The sequence below is a fragment of the Saccopteryx leptura genome, chromosome 10, assembly GCF_036850995.1.
Source record: "Saccopteryx leptura isolate mSacLep1 chromosome 10, mSacLep1_pri_phased_curated, whole genome shotgun sequence".
In the NCBI taxonomy this organism is placed as follows: domain Eukaryota; kingdom Metazoa; phylum Chordata; class Mammalia; order Chiroptera; family Emballonuridae; genus Saccopteryx; species Saccopteryx leptura.
Window position 1 is genome coordinate 6,346,534 of NC_089512.1, and position 12,206 is coordinate 6,358,739.

At 62.8% G+C, this 12,206-nt stretch overlaps 3 protein-coding genes across 4 annotated transcripts in view; 2 read left to right on the plus strand and 1 right to left on the minus strand.

Annotated features, from left to right (window-relative positions):
- On the plus strand, nt 1–2,418 carry GMPPB (GDP-mannose pyrophosphorylase B). The gene is made up of 9 exons (XM_066351780.1): nt 1–368; nt 465–545; nt 632–680; nt 819–961; nt 1,166–1,324; nt 1,419–1,497; nt 1,571–1,698; nt 1,778–1,960; nt 2,044–2,418. Exons 1-9 carry the CDS (start codon nt 240–242, stop codon nt 2,173–2,175), a joined length of 1,083 nt encoding a protein of 360 aa, XP_066207877.1. The 5' UTR covers nt 1–239; the 3' UTR covers nt 2,176–2,418.
- RNF123 (ring finger protein 123) overlaps nt 2,388–12,206 on the minus strand; it is a 27,160-nt gene continuing 17,341 nt past the window's right edge. The window contains exons 27-39 of one of the 2 annotated variants that reach the window (XM_066351777.1): nt 10,306–10,483; nt 9,436–9,510; nt 9,197–9,284; nt 9,019–9,106; nt 8,852–8,936; nt 7,491–7,630; nt 7,195–7,383; nt 7,034–7,109; nt 6,788–6,872; nt 3,257–3,399; nt 3,028–3,122; nt 2,810–2,895; nt 2,388–2,721 (exon numbers count right to left, since the gene is read on the minus strand). In XM_066351777.1, coding sequence (XP_066207874.1) covers nt 2,604–2,721; nt 2,810–2,895; nt 3,028–3,122; nt 3,257–3,399; nt 6,788–6,872; nt 7,034–7,109; nt 7,195–7,383; nt 7,491–7,630; nt 8,852–8,936; nt 9,019–9,106; nt 9,197–9,284; nt 9,436–9,510; nt 10,306–10,483 — 1,446 coding nt within the window. In that variant the 3' untranslated portion in view covers nt 2,388–2,603. Of the gene's footprint in view, nt 2,722–2,809; nt 3,123–3,256; nt 3,400–6,787; nt 6,873–7,033; nt 7,110–7,194; nt 7,384–7,490; nt 7,631–8,851; nt 8,937–9,018; nt 9,107–9,196; nt 9,285–9,435; nt 9,511–10,305; nt 10,484–12,206 lie in introns of both variants that reach the window. The other variant, XM_066351776.1, reaches the window with a different exon arrangement.
- AMIGO3 (adhesion molecule with Ig like domain 3) lies at nt 3,399–6,445 on the plus strand. Its single transcript, XM_066351779.1, has one exon. It carries the CDS (start codon nt 4,017–4,019, stop codon nt 5,535–5,537), a length of 1,521 nt encoding a protein of 506 aa, XP_066207876.1. The 5' UTR covers nt 3,399–4,016; the 3' UTR covers nt 5,538–6,445.

Below are 12,206 nucleotides of genomic sequence, written 5' to 3' on the forward strand. Positions count from 1 at the left end.
GCCTGTGTTTGGGGCCAGCGGCCCTACGTCCGGCGTCGCGTCCTGGTTTGTGGGGACCTGGATTTCGGCGTCAGGGCGTCCCGGGTGGACAAGACAGATCCAGAATTGGGCAGTCGGGAAGGTGAAGGGCACGGGGCCGACCCGGCGTCGGGACTGAGCGACAGGAGTAGGCCAGGCGGGCCGCGGACGCCTCGGAGCCCGGGACTCGGTCTCCGCCCGCCCGCCCGCCCGCAGGCGCGATGAAGGCACTGATCTTGGTGGGCGGCTATGGGACGCGCTTGCGGCCGCTGACGCTCAGCATTCCGAAGCCGCTGGTGGACTTCTGCAATAAGCCCATCCTACTGCACCAGGTGGAGGCGCTGGCCGCGGTAAGGCCCGCGACGTAGTAGGACACAGGGGAGGTCAGGGGTCGCTCGTGCCTTTGGCTAAGGCCGCCTGTCGGCCGGCGCTGTTCTGTCCGACAGGCAGGTGTGGACCACGTGATTCTGGCTGTGAGCTATATGTCTCAGGTGTTGGAGAAGGAAATGAAGGCGCAGGAACAGAGGGTGAGTCGGCTCTTGGCTTTTCCCTCGGTCCCCGCTCAACCTCCCACCTTGGTGGGAGGGACCTGACTGGAACTTTTCCCTTCCAGCTAGGAATCAGAATCTCCATGTCCCACGAAGAGGAGCCTTTGGGGACAGGTCAGTAAATATAGGAAGGTCCTTTGGGGAGAGTTTAGGGCTAGGAAAGGGTGAGACCCAGCCTGGATGGGGCCTGCTGAGCCTGGATCCAGGGCTCAGACCCTCCCAGAAAAATGGTGACCTGTCCCCATTCCCTAGCTGGGCCCTTGGCACTGGCCCGAGACCTGCTCTCTGAGACTGCAGACCCTTTCTTCGTCCTCAACAGTGACGTGATCTGCGATTTCCCTTTCCAAGCCATGGTGCAGTTCCACCGGCACCATGGCCAGGAGGGCTCCATTTTGGTAAGGACCAGGTCTTGCTTTTTCTGACACTCCCACCTTCCATGTCTAGCCTACTCCCCCTCTAGCCTTGACCTGCCCTCTTATGTTGAGGGTGCAGAGCTGTGAAGACTTCAGGTGTCTCGGGCAAAGCCCCTGAGGTTTAGAATAGCATGCCTGTCAAGGTTCAGGAACACTGGACAAGGCCTGAGGTCCCCCTGCATTCAGGTGACCAAAGTGGAGGAGCCCTCTAAGTACGGTGTGGTGGTGTGTGAGGCCGACACAGGCCGCATTCACCGGTTCGTGGAGAAGCCGCAGGTGTTTGTGTCCAACAAGATCAACGCAGGCATGTATATCCTGAGCCCTAACGTGCTGCAGCGCATCCAGGTGTGTGGAAGCAGCTCTGGGACGGGCTGGGGTAGGGCAGGCCGCCGTCCCCCCCCCCTCCCCGACCCTGCTCACAAGCTGCCCACTCCCACAGCTGCAGCCTACGTCCATTGAGAAGGAGGTCTTCCCTGTCATGGCCAGAGAGGGGCAGCTATATGCCATGGAGCTGCAGGGTGAGGCAGGGAGGCACGGGGTGGGGGTGGTCTGTGGACGGGCTGAGCCCCCTGATGCGTTCCATCCCTGCAGGCTTCTGGATGGACATTGGGCAGCCCAAGGACTTCCTCACTGGCATGTGCCTCTTCTTACAGTCCCTGCGGCAGAAGCAGCCTGAGCAGCTGTGCTCAGGTCCTGGCATTGTGGGCAACGTGCTGGTGGTGAGGCCCTTGCCCAGCCCATCATTAACCCTCCCCGTCTTGAGGGACAAATGGCCCACTTGTGTTTTCCCGTTTTCAGGATCCAAGTGCCCGCATTGGCCAGAACTGCAGCATTGGCCCCAACGTGAGCCTGGGCCCTGGCGTGGTGGTAGAGGATGGCGTGTGCATCCGGCGGTGCACAGTGCTGCGGGACGCCCGCATCCGCTCCCACTCCTGGCTCGAGTCCTGCATTGTGGGCTGGCGCTGCCGTGTGGGCCAGTGGGTAAGCCCTGGGCTGGGCCAGGTGGGAGGGGGCAGGGGATGTGTCTGCCTCCCCAACAAGGTCTGCCTCTGCCCTCCCTCCAGGTTCGAATGGAGAATGTGACGGTTCTGGGTGAGGACGTCATCGTTAATGACGAGCTCTACCTCAATGGGGCCAGCGTGCTGCCCCACAAGTCCATCGGAGAGTCTGTGCCGGAACCTCGAATCATCATGTGAGGGGCTGCCGTGGGGCTGGCTGAGCCCCCGTTATTGGCAAGGGGAGCACCAGCTTGACCTGTCGGAAGGCCCTGGACTGCCGTTTGTCTGGGGAGGCTTGGATGAGGCTGAAGCCATTAGACACCCGCCTTCTTCTGTGGACATCATGTGGCAGGATTCTGCCTGGGCACACCCCACAAGGCCCACTCTCTCAAGAAGGGCCGGGCTGGGGCTGTATGGAATAATAATTTAATGCTCACTGTGGCCCCGACTGCAAGTCAAGTTCGGGCACAACTGAGGCATGGCTGGGCTCCCACCAACAAGGTGGCACACAGGCAAGGAGGCTGGTTGTGGCGGGGCTTGTGGGGGCTGGCAAGGGGAGCTCATAAATAGGGCCCAGCCTAGGTCTGGGCAGGTGTGGAGGCTCCTGCCATGGGGACCAGGCAGGCCTAGGCAGCCGAGGAACTGCTTGCGTTGGCTGCCTTCTCCCAGTCCTCCACAGACACGATGGTGGCTTTGCAGAAGAAGCAGTCCTTGTTGTTCATGAGGTGCTGGTTGATGCAGGCTCTGCCAACAGGAGGGGATGAGGGTGGCCTGTGTCCCTGCTGCCACCCGCTGCCACCCCCTGCCACCCACACCCATAGGGCCTACTTACTTGCAGGACTTGTGGCCGCAGGGCTGGAACACAGCCGAGATGGGATGAGCGTAGCAGATGGGGCAGAGGTCCTCCTCGCTGGTGGGCTGCAGGGAGCAATGTGCAAGGTGGGCTGGGGTTGGCTGCCCAGACAAGTGGACATACACCATACCTACATAGTGTGCCCAGTCATGCATCCGGGCGATGGGCGTGGACCTGTGTGTGGTGGCCCCACTCACCAGGGAAGCGGCTGCAGCCTGGGCGGACGCAGAGGTCAGGTGTGCCAGCATCTGTTCCACCTGAGCCAGCTCCTCGGTGCTGATATAGTCTGTATCTGGGGTGATAGGAGGTGTCAGGCCAAATGTGGCACTAGTACCTGGTGCCTATTGAGGACCCCCAGCCTGGTGATTTGCCCTTTTAGAGACTCCTGACCTGGCCTCCTTCCCTGACCCACCCCAGCCAACTTACAGCTCTGTAGGGAAAAGCGCTTCCGGTCAGGGGCTGGTAGAGCAGAGCCAGGGACAGGGGGCTCAGGCTGCCCCAGGAGATAGCTGATAGAGCGGAGCTGGAAGCAGGGGTCAGCCAGGAGCACTGACGTGGCTCTCTCAGTCCTAGGTAGGAGAGGGAGCAAGAGTGGTCAGGAGGCTGCGGCCTGAGAGCAGTGTCTACTGAAGGATGGGGTGACAATCCAGCTCCCCCCAATGTCCCCCAGGGGTCCATGTGCCAGTAAGGACCACAGAGCCCGGCTACCAGTTTAAGGAGGCTCGGGGTTGCCATCAGAAGATAGTGCAGGGCCACCAGCCCCTTAACATACATGAACCCTTCAAAGAAAACAGTTTAAAGGTGATTCCCAGACTTCCCCGTGTAATGGGAGTCGTGAGAACATGCTCACCAAGCACCGGCTGTGGCCGTGGGGTTGCACTTGCGCCCCCTCTGGCGGCCACGCGGGCCCCTGCTGGCCTGAGGTTAACCCTGCCCGCCCTCTCCGGCAGAGCCAATGGGAGCCCGAGGCGCCGCCCCCGAGTACTCATCCTCCGCGAGAGTATTTAGAAGCTGAGTGTACCGGAGAACACTCGGAGAGCTGGGGAAGCCCAAACGGGAGTGCTCAGTGGGGTGCGGAACCTGGACCCAGAGAGCGAAGCCACGAACAGAGCCCGAGACGGGGTGAGTCCTGGGGCTCCGCCCGCCCCGTACGGAGCCAGCAGGTCCATCCCGGGTAGTCGCGATCATGGGCTGGCTGGCGCTGCTGGGCTCCCTGCTGTGCACGCTGTGCCACGGGTCTGCCACCCCGGACTCGGAGGGCTTCTTGCCCTCGGCGCCCTCTAACTGCCCCCAGGGATGCGTCTGCTCTGCCGACCTGCTGAGCTGCGCGGGCCTGGAGCTGCAGGACGTGCCGGCCGCGTTACCTGCAGCGGCTGCCGACCTCGACCTCAGCCACAACGCGCTCCGGCGCCTGCGCCCCGGCTGGCTAACGCCCCTCTGCCGGCTGCGCGCTCTGCGCCTGGGTCACAACGAGCTGGAGGCGCTGGGTCGCGGAGTCTTCACTAACGCCAGCGGCTTGCAGCTGCTCGATTTGTCATCGAACGTGCTGCGGGCGCTTGGCCCCCACGACCTCGACGGGCTGGGGGCGCTGGAGGAACTGTTTCTGTTCAATAACCGCCTGGCACACTTGGACCGGCTTGCCTTCCGCGGCCTGGACGCGCTCCGCTGGCTCTATTTGGGCTGCAATGAGCTCGCGTCCTTCTCTTTTGATCAACTGCATGGTCTGAGTGCGACCCACCTCCGCATTCTGGACCTGTCCTCCAACCACCTGAGACAAGTCCCCGTACCTGAGCTGGCTGCGCTGCCGGCCTTTCTCAAGAACGGCCTTTACTTGCACAACAATCCCCTGCCCTGCGACTGCCACCTCTACCACCTGCTGCAGCGCTGGCACCAACGGGGACTGAGCGCCGTGAGCGACTTCGCGCGTGAGTACATGTGCCAAGTCTTCAAGGTGCCCACGTCCCGCGTCCGCTTCTTTGAACACAGCCGCGTCTTTGAGAACTGTTCGGTGGCCCCCGCACCGGACCTAGAGCGGCCCGAAGGGCAGCTGCTCGTGCAGGCAGGGCAGCCCCTGACGCTCCACTGCAACACCGGTGTCCCGGCCCTGCACACCGCCTGGGTCTCCCCAGAGCGCGAGCTGCTGGTCGCGCCCGGATCCCACGACGGCAGCATTGAGGTGCTGGCTAACGGCAGCTTGGCCATCCCCAACGTGCAGCTCCGGCACGCTGGTGTCTTTGTGTGCCTGGCCACCGGGCCCCGCCTGCATCACAACCAGACGCACGAGTACAATGTGAGCGTGCACATTCCGGAGCCCGAGCCCGAGGCTTTCAGCACGAGCTACACGACTCTGCTGGGCTGTGCCGTGGGCCTGGTGCTGGTGCTGCTTTATCTGTTCACGCCGCCCTGCCCTGGCTGCCGCCGCTGCTGCCACCGCGCCTGTGGCTGCCGGCCTCGGGCGCCCAGCCCGCTGCAGGAGCTGAGCGCGCAGTCCTCTGTGCTCAGCACCACGCCCCCGGACGCGCCCAGCCGCAAGGCCAGTGTCCACAAGCACGTGGTCTTTTTGGAGCCAGGCAGGAGGGGCCTCAATGGTCGTGTCCAGCTGGCAGTAGCTGAGGACTTTGACCTCTACAGCCCCATGGGCCTGCAACTCAAGGCTGGCTCTGAGTCCACGAGCTCCACGGGCTCTGAGGGGCTGGTGATGACCTAGTGCCCACGGCCCCCACCCGGGCCAGCGCCCGCCTGCCGCTTGCCCTACTCTTTGCTGCTGCACACAGTACTGCCAGCTGCTGGGGGGGGGGTCCCTGGGCTGGAGCCTCCACCGACACCGCAGGCCCCCTCACCAGTAGCAGGGCTGGGGTCCCGGACTGCTCTCCTGCCTCTCCGCAGCATGGGGCCTGCCTACGCCCCCCTTCCTCTAGACACGCGGATTCAAACTGAGGCCCACCTGGAAGAGCCCTTGCGTTAGAGCCCAGGTGGCTCTGGGGCTGAGGAGCTCCAGGAGTGGTGGTGAAGGGCTGAGGCAGAGCCTCTTTCCCTCCCCAAGGGGTGGCAAGGGCGTGGGCCGCAGGGGACAGGGGCGGGCTCCAAAGGAAGACCTGGTCCCCACTGCTGGGGAGCAAGGAGCAAACAAACCGCCCCTGGTGAAACAGGGTTGTCCGTGCACCCACATCCAGCCTTCCGGCTTCCCAAACCCGTGCAGTCGGGGGGAGGCATGCAGGAGCCCCCGGGGGCCTGGTCTAGGCCCCACCCGAGTGGCCCGCTCCCTCCATGGCCGGGAGCATCACAGGCCACTCTGGGGGCAGAGCCTCCTTGTGGGCTCACAGGGCAGCAGTGCGTGCACCGTGGTCCTAGGCCCCGCTCTTCAGGAGTAAAAACCCTGCTGAGCAATGGCCCAGACGGGGGCACAGAGCCAGAACTCACGATCCCTAGAGGGTAGAGGCCTCTTAAGGGCTGGCACTGGTCATGGCCTACTGGCAGAGGTAGTATCCTGGCTCCATAGGGAGCTCAGCCCTCCCACTGCAGGGAGGCCGGGGGGGGGGGGGCCCCTTGAATGTCCTAAATCTGGCAGTCATGGAGTTTCTTAATAAAGGTAGGACCTGCTCGTTGCTGGAGCCTTCGCAGATGCAGGTGGTAGTGTGTGTGCTCGGCTCTTGATCTCAGCAGTCTGTTCTGGACAGCACAAGATGCCACCCCCCATCCCCCGCCACAGAGCTGGTTCCCCTGCCCAAGGCTCGTGCTGTGGGCCCAGCACCCTGTTCTGCTGAAGCCTGACTCTCCCACTCAGCTGCTGGTACTGCCCGTACTCTGGCATTTATCACCTCTCCCTCTTTCCTCTGACTCAGAACCTGATCCTGAGGTCCGTCTTAGAGACGAGGGACCAGAGCTGCAGAGAAGTCCTGCCCTGGCCCCTTCCCACATGCCTGGCCCCCACAGGGGCCCACAGTCCCTGACACTCACCCTAAGGCCGGGCCGTGCACCAGGAGCCGCACCAGGATGCCTGTCACCGCCACCAGAATAGGGTAGTGGTCCACGCTCTCCAGGCCTGAGGGGGGAGGGGGGGAGGGGATGAGCTCCTCCCGCTGTGGGGGCTCCCGGCTGGCCAGGCGATGCCCCCTCCTTTCCCACTGCCTTCTCCCCGAGGGGCGCACTAAGGCTGGGGTGCTGAGGCCTAGCGTGTTGAGTGCAAGGCACCCAGGTCCTCACCGGGCAGCCGCAGGGTGACCACGCGGTCAAACAGGTTCCGCTCAGCCGTCACCCGGTTCAGCACCTGGTTCAGCAGCTGTGAGGGCAGCAGGCTGTTGGTGGCTGGCGGGCTCACTGCCGGGGCGTCCCCGGGGCCCCCCACGCCGCCCTGCGGGACATACCTGCGCAAGGCGCCGCAGCAGCATCTCGGAGGTAGGCTGGGTCCAGTCGAGGAAGATCTCGGGCACCAGTGTGATGGTCATCTCCAGGACACGCAGCAGGCTGACTGAGAGGTCAAAACAGGTGGCACATACCTTGAGCTGCCGGCTGTCCACAAAGTTCCTCTCCAGGCGCTCAGCAGCCTGTTGGATCTGAGCCACCAACAGGTGGGAGGGCACTGGTCAGCGGCCTGGCCACGCCGCAGATCATGCCTCATCTCCTGCGACGCCCCGGCCCGCGCGGCCCCACCACAACCCACCTCCTGGATCATGCCGATGAACTCGGAGAAGGCCCAGTTGAGCTGGTTGAGGACGCTGTTGAGGAAGCTGGGCGCCACTTCAGGGTCCCCACGCAGCAGGTCTGCCATGTGCCGCTGCAGCAGAGCGGAGGGACAGGGCTCTGCAGGGGCACCAGGGACTCCAGTCAGGGGCCCTGCCCGGCTGCCTCTGTCCTCGCTCCTTGGACCATTGGTACAAGGACAGAAAGGTGGCTGTGGGGATGCTCAGGTCATGAAGGGGCGGGGCTAAACCTGTCCCCTCCCACTGCTGAGCAAGCCACAGGCTGCAGGTGCCTCCAGCCTCCAGCATCACCCTCAGGCCGAGCAGTCGGCTCCTGAGCCCCAGCAGGTTCTCAGCCATAGGCCCTTCAGGGAGGGCAAGACCTAGGCAGGGCGACCGAGACCCCTCCTCAGTCGTATCAAGGCTGGCTTCCCCTGGAGCCTCCTCTGAGCCGGGCTGTCCTCTGCTGTCCTTCTGCTGCCCTTGGCCTGCCTGGCCTTGGCATATGGCCGAGGTGATGGGCGCCAAGTCTAGGCGGATAGGCAGCAGTAACTAGAGCCCTGCGCACCAGCTAGGTTGAATAGCTGTCCCCCATCCCCTCTCAATGCTAATCAATAGTTCCTGCAGCAGCAGGACGTGCTTGGCCGCGCAGCTCAGTTCCACCTTGGCGGCAGGACCACGGCCACCGCAAGGACTCGCTGTGCGACTGCACAAGGCCCTTGGCGTCTGGACACCCTTCAGGCCAAAACACTGCCCGCACAGGCAGAAACACAGCATGCGGGCCAAGGAAAGCCACCAGGTAGGGGAGCACAGTGTGCAGCAGGCAGATGACAAGCTGGACCACACAAGACCCTGGGCTGGGGAAGGTCCTCAGGCTCACAGGCCTTCGCTAGACCAGGGTCCCAGGAGGGGGAGCGCAGCCTCTGCTTCCAACCCAACGCCCCACCTCCAGGAACCCCCCCCCAACCCCGAGTCTGTGCCCTCCTGGACTCAGTCTCCAAGCACAGGACAGAGAAGGGGCAGGAAGACGCTGTGCTGAGACAAGGCGGAAGGCAGGGAACAGGGTCCGCACCCTAAGTTGCCGGGAGCCTGGGAAGACGCTGCTCCTTTCACGGTGACCCATGAGAGCTTCAGGCCCAGAGGGCACGCGTGGGACCAGGGAGCAAGGGGCAGTAGTCCCACTGTTCTTGGGCTGGGATGACAAAGGGGAATGGAGACTCCAGGGGACAGACAGGAGCTGGGGCCCAACACAAGCCCAGGAAAGGGGCGGAAAGAAGTGGGAAAACCAGAGACCCTGCGCGCAGAGAGCAAGGGCTACCGCCCACTTGCCCTGGACACTCACTCTGGAGGCTGGGCAAGTTGGCGTCCTCGGGCTTGGTCTTCAGCAGGTGTGGCAGCCGTGTATAGCGGTAACCGAACCCGCAGCCCTGGGGATGGGGCAGCAGAGGTCAGTGGGGCAGGCGACCCTTCCTCCTAGACAGACACACGCCTCCCTCCAGCCAGGCTCACCCTCCAGAGCCGCACCAGGATCCAGTTGGTCTGGGCCCAGGGCCGCTGCTCGTAGGGAGCCAGGAGGCTCCTCACCATGGCGATGCGCCTGTGGGGGAGGGGGGCAGGCACAGGGCAAGGCTGGGCACGGTGCTGAGCAGGGCAGGGCGCACGCCTCCCGCCCCCCGCCCCCACTCACTGCTCCTCAGGGATCCGCTCCACGGCCCGCAGGGAGTGCGGGTAGCAGACATAGCTAGCCAGGGCCTGCATCAGCGAGTCACGGATGTCTGCCGAGACAGGACGGGCCTCAGCAGGTGCCTAGCACGAGCCCTGTCTCCCATGCCTCACGCCCATCTGGCCAACATATTGCATAGGAAATAGCCAGCCAGAGGTGCCATCCTGTCCCCATCCCCCAGAGCCCTGTGTAGGGCACCTTACCAGTGCCCACGATGCGTGTGTCAGCAAAGTGTTTGGCAAGGATGGCAGCCAGGCGGGTCAGGGTCTCCTCATAGCCTGCAGGACGGGAGTAGAAGCTGCTGGCTGGGGGTGGGGGCGACAGGGCAGGCATGTCCCCTGGCAGGTGGGCGGGCTTGGACAGTGGGCTCCAGAGCTGGCTCCAAGGGTCAGTCTGGGTCCAAGCCAGCCTCCGGGGACTTCAGACACAGCACTCACTGGCAGCTGGTGAGAGGCTGAGGCACAGACTAGCTGGGAGGGAAGGGAACCTGGCACAAGCTCTAACCGCGCACAGCCCATGTGACACACACACTCGGGGGCTCAACAGTCAGAGCGCCCAGGCACCCACAGCTCCGCCTGAGGATATAGTCTACACACAGAGGTCCGAGGCGGGCAGGGGCGAGCAAGAGCCCGGCAGCCTGCCGCCTGGTCCACACATAAACCCCCCAGTCCAGCCTGGAACCCCGGGTCTGCCAGATGGGGCGGCTCCTGTGTGGCCCCTTGGCTGTGATCTACAGAGACAAACCACTGCCCTGCCCAGCTGCCACACCCTGTGCCAGGGCCAGGGCAGCAAGGTGAGAGGCCAGGCCAAAGAGGAAGTGAAAGCAGGGACCCATTTTGTCAGCTTCCCTCCCAGCGCCAGGGAGGAGCCGCTGGTCCTGCGGGTCTGGCACCAGGCACGGCTCCCGCCACGTGGGCGTTAGCAGATGCGTGTCTGATGCACGTGGGCAAAGTAGGAGCCACCCTCCTCCCCGCGCATGCGCGCTGCAGGGCCCAGGCGGCTCGGAGCAGCGCTCCCAGGGCTCCCTCCAAAGGCCCTTTTCTGCCCTCTCCCAGCCGGACCGGCCCCCTCACCTGGGAGCTCCTCCATGCTGTGGACGGGGCCAAAGTAATTCTTGAGAGCGCTGTAGCTGTTGATGGCCACGCTTAAGTAGAACTCGGGCATGAAGGCAAAGAGGGGTCCCGTGCGGTCTCCATGCTCGATGGTCCGCAGACAGACGCGCAGCAGCCAGTAGATGTCCAGCATCTTCTCCTGTGGGAGGCACATGGGGCTGCCGGGCCATTCACGGTAAGGGCCGCAGTGGACGTGGCCCCATCTGGGAACCAGGAAAGGCCTCACCAGAATATGACATGAGAACTGAGAACTGATCACGGAAGGAGGAGCAGTGGCTCAGGCAGGAACGAAAGCTCAAGCACTTGACCGGCAAGAAGGCTGCCCTGGCCTGGAGAACTCGGGTTTACTTTTTTAAAGGCAGAGGGCTTTTGTGACCAGAAGTGTGTCGGGAGCACTGCCCAGTGCAAAAGGGCCCGAAGAGACAAAGGGGAACAGAGCCCGTGAGGAAGCTACAGGCTCTCCGAGGCCCCTGACAGCAGAGTATCTGGCTGGCCGGGCGTGGGGATGCACCAGTGGGCTGGGGGTGGAGAGGACAGTCGCACCAAGAATGGGGCAGACATCTCTGGGGGTGACAGAGCCCCCATGGAGGTGACAAGAAGGGGAGGAGAAGTCGGCCTGGCACAAGGCAAGGGCATATGGGTCAGCCCATGTGAAACGCCAGGTGCCTGACGATGCCCCAAAGAGGCACTGAGGAGGCAGAAACAGGCCTGGAGCTCAAAGGGGGAGGAGGGGGGAAGCCAGGAGGCAGCACGGCTGCTGGGGGGACGGAGGCCACAGAGCGCAGACAACCTGCCAGGGTCTGGCTCCCCACAGGGTCATGGTACCCAGACAGCCCCCCATGAAGGGGACCAGAACAAGGCCCCAGGTCCCAGCCTACACCCAGAGCACCCGCACCTCCTGGGAGGAGCCGGAGCACATGGGCTCACAGCAGCTCCGGTGTGCCTTCAAACCTGAGAGCCCAAGGAGATAGAAGCAGGAAGTCAGACGGCTGCGCCTGGGCCGGGCACACACATGGCCGCGTCTGAGGAGCGGACAGCAATGGCTCCCATGGGGCCACAGGGCCGCTGCAGTGGGGAGGTGTGTCTGCAAAGTGGTGGGAGCCCAAGAGGCCTGGCAAGACTATTTCAGAGAAATGGTGGAGCCTGTGCCGGGCCAAGAGTGAGGGGCAACGAGACCCCGCAGCAAGGAGAGAGCGGGAGCCATAAGTGGGCGCAGAGTCGAGAAAGGGTATCCTGGGATTTCCTCTCTGCTGACAGGAGAAAGTGAGGGAAACCGAGGCAGGAGGGGAGCTCTGGAGCTGCAGGAGGAGGAAGGCACTACAGCGCAATAAGGACTACATTGTGACAAGCCCACAGCGAACGTCATACTCAATGGTGAAAGACTGAAACCTTTCTTCTAAGAGCAGGAACAGGCAAGGAGGCCTGCTTTCACACTCCACTCAACAGAGCAGTGGAAGTTCTAGTCAGAGCAACTAAGAATAGGAAGTGAAAGGCATCCCCATAGAAAGGAAGAAATAAAATCATCTGTTTGCAATGACATAATCTTATATGTAGAAAACCCTAGCCTGACCTGCGGTGGCACAGTGGTTAAAGCGTCGACCTGGGATGCTGAGGTTGCCGGTTCAAAACCCTGGGCTTCCCTGGTCAAGGCACATATGGGAGTTGATGCTTCCTGCTCCTCCCCCACCCCCTCTCTCTGTCCCCTCTCTAAATGAATAAATAAAATAATTAATTTAAAAAATTAAAAAAAAAAAGAAAACCCTAAAGATTCCATAGAGACACACACACAGACACACACACACACAGACACACACACACACACACCCTGTCAGAATAAATAAGTTCAGGAAATTTGCAAGATA

What these genes read in the sequence shown, in the direction of transcription:
- AMIGO3 (XM_066351779.1), top strand. Translation starts at nt 4,017, where the DNA reads ATGGGCTGGCTGGCGCTGCTGGGCTCCCTGCTGTGCACGCTGTGCCAC.
- GMPPB (XM_066351780.1), top strand. Translation starts at nt 240, where the DNA reads ATGAAGGCACTGATCTTGGTGGGCGGCTATGGGACGCGCTTGCGGCCG. An exon ending in GCCAGGAGGGCTCCATTTTG is followed by an intron (nt 962 to 1,165) that starts GTAAGGACCAGG and finishes CCCTGCATTCAG; the next exon opens with GTGACCAAAGTGGAGGAGCC. An exon ending in ACGTGCTGCAGCGCATCCAG is followed by an intron (nt 1,325 to 1,418) that starts GTGTGTGGAAGC and finishes CCACTCCCACAG; the next exon opens with CTGCAGCCTACGTCCATTGA.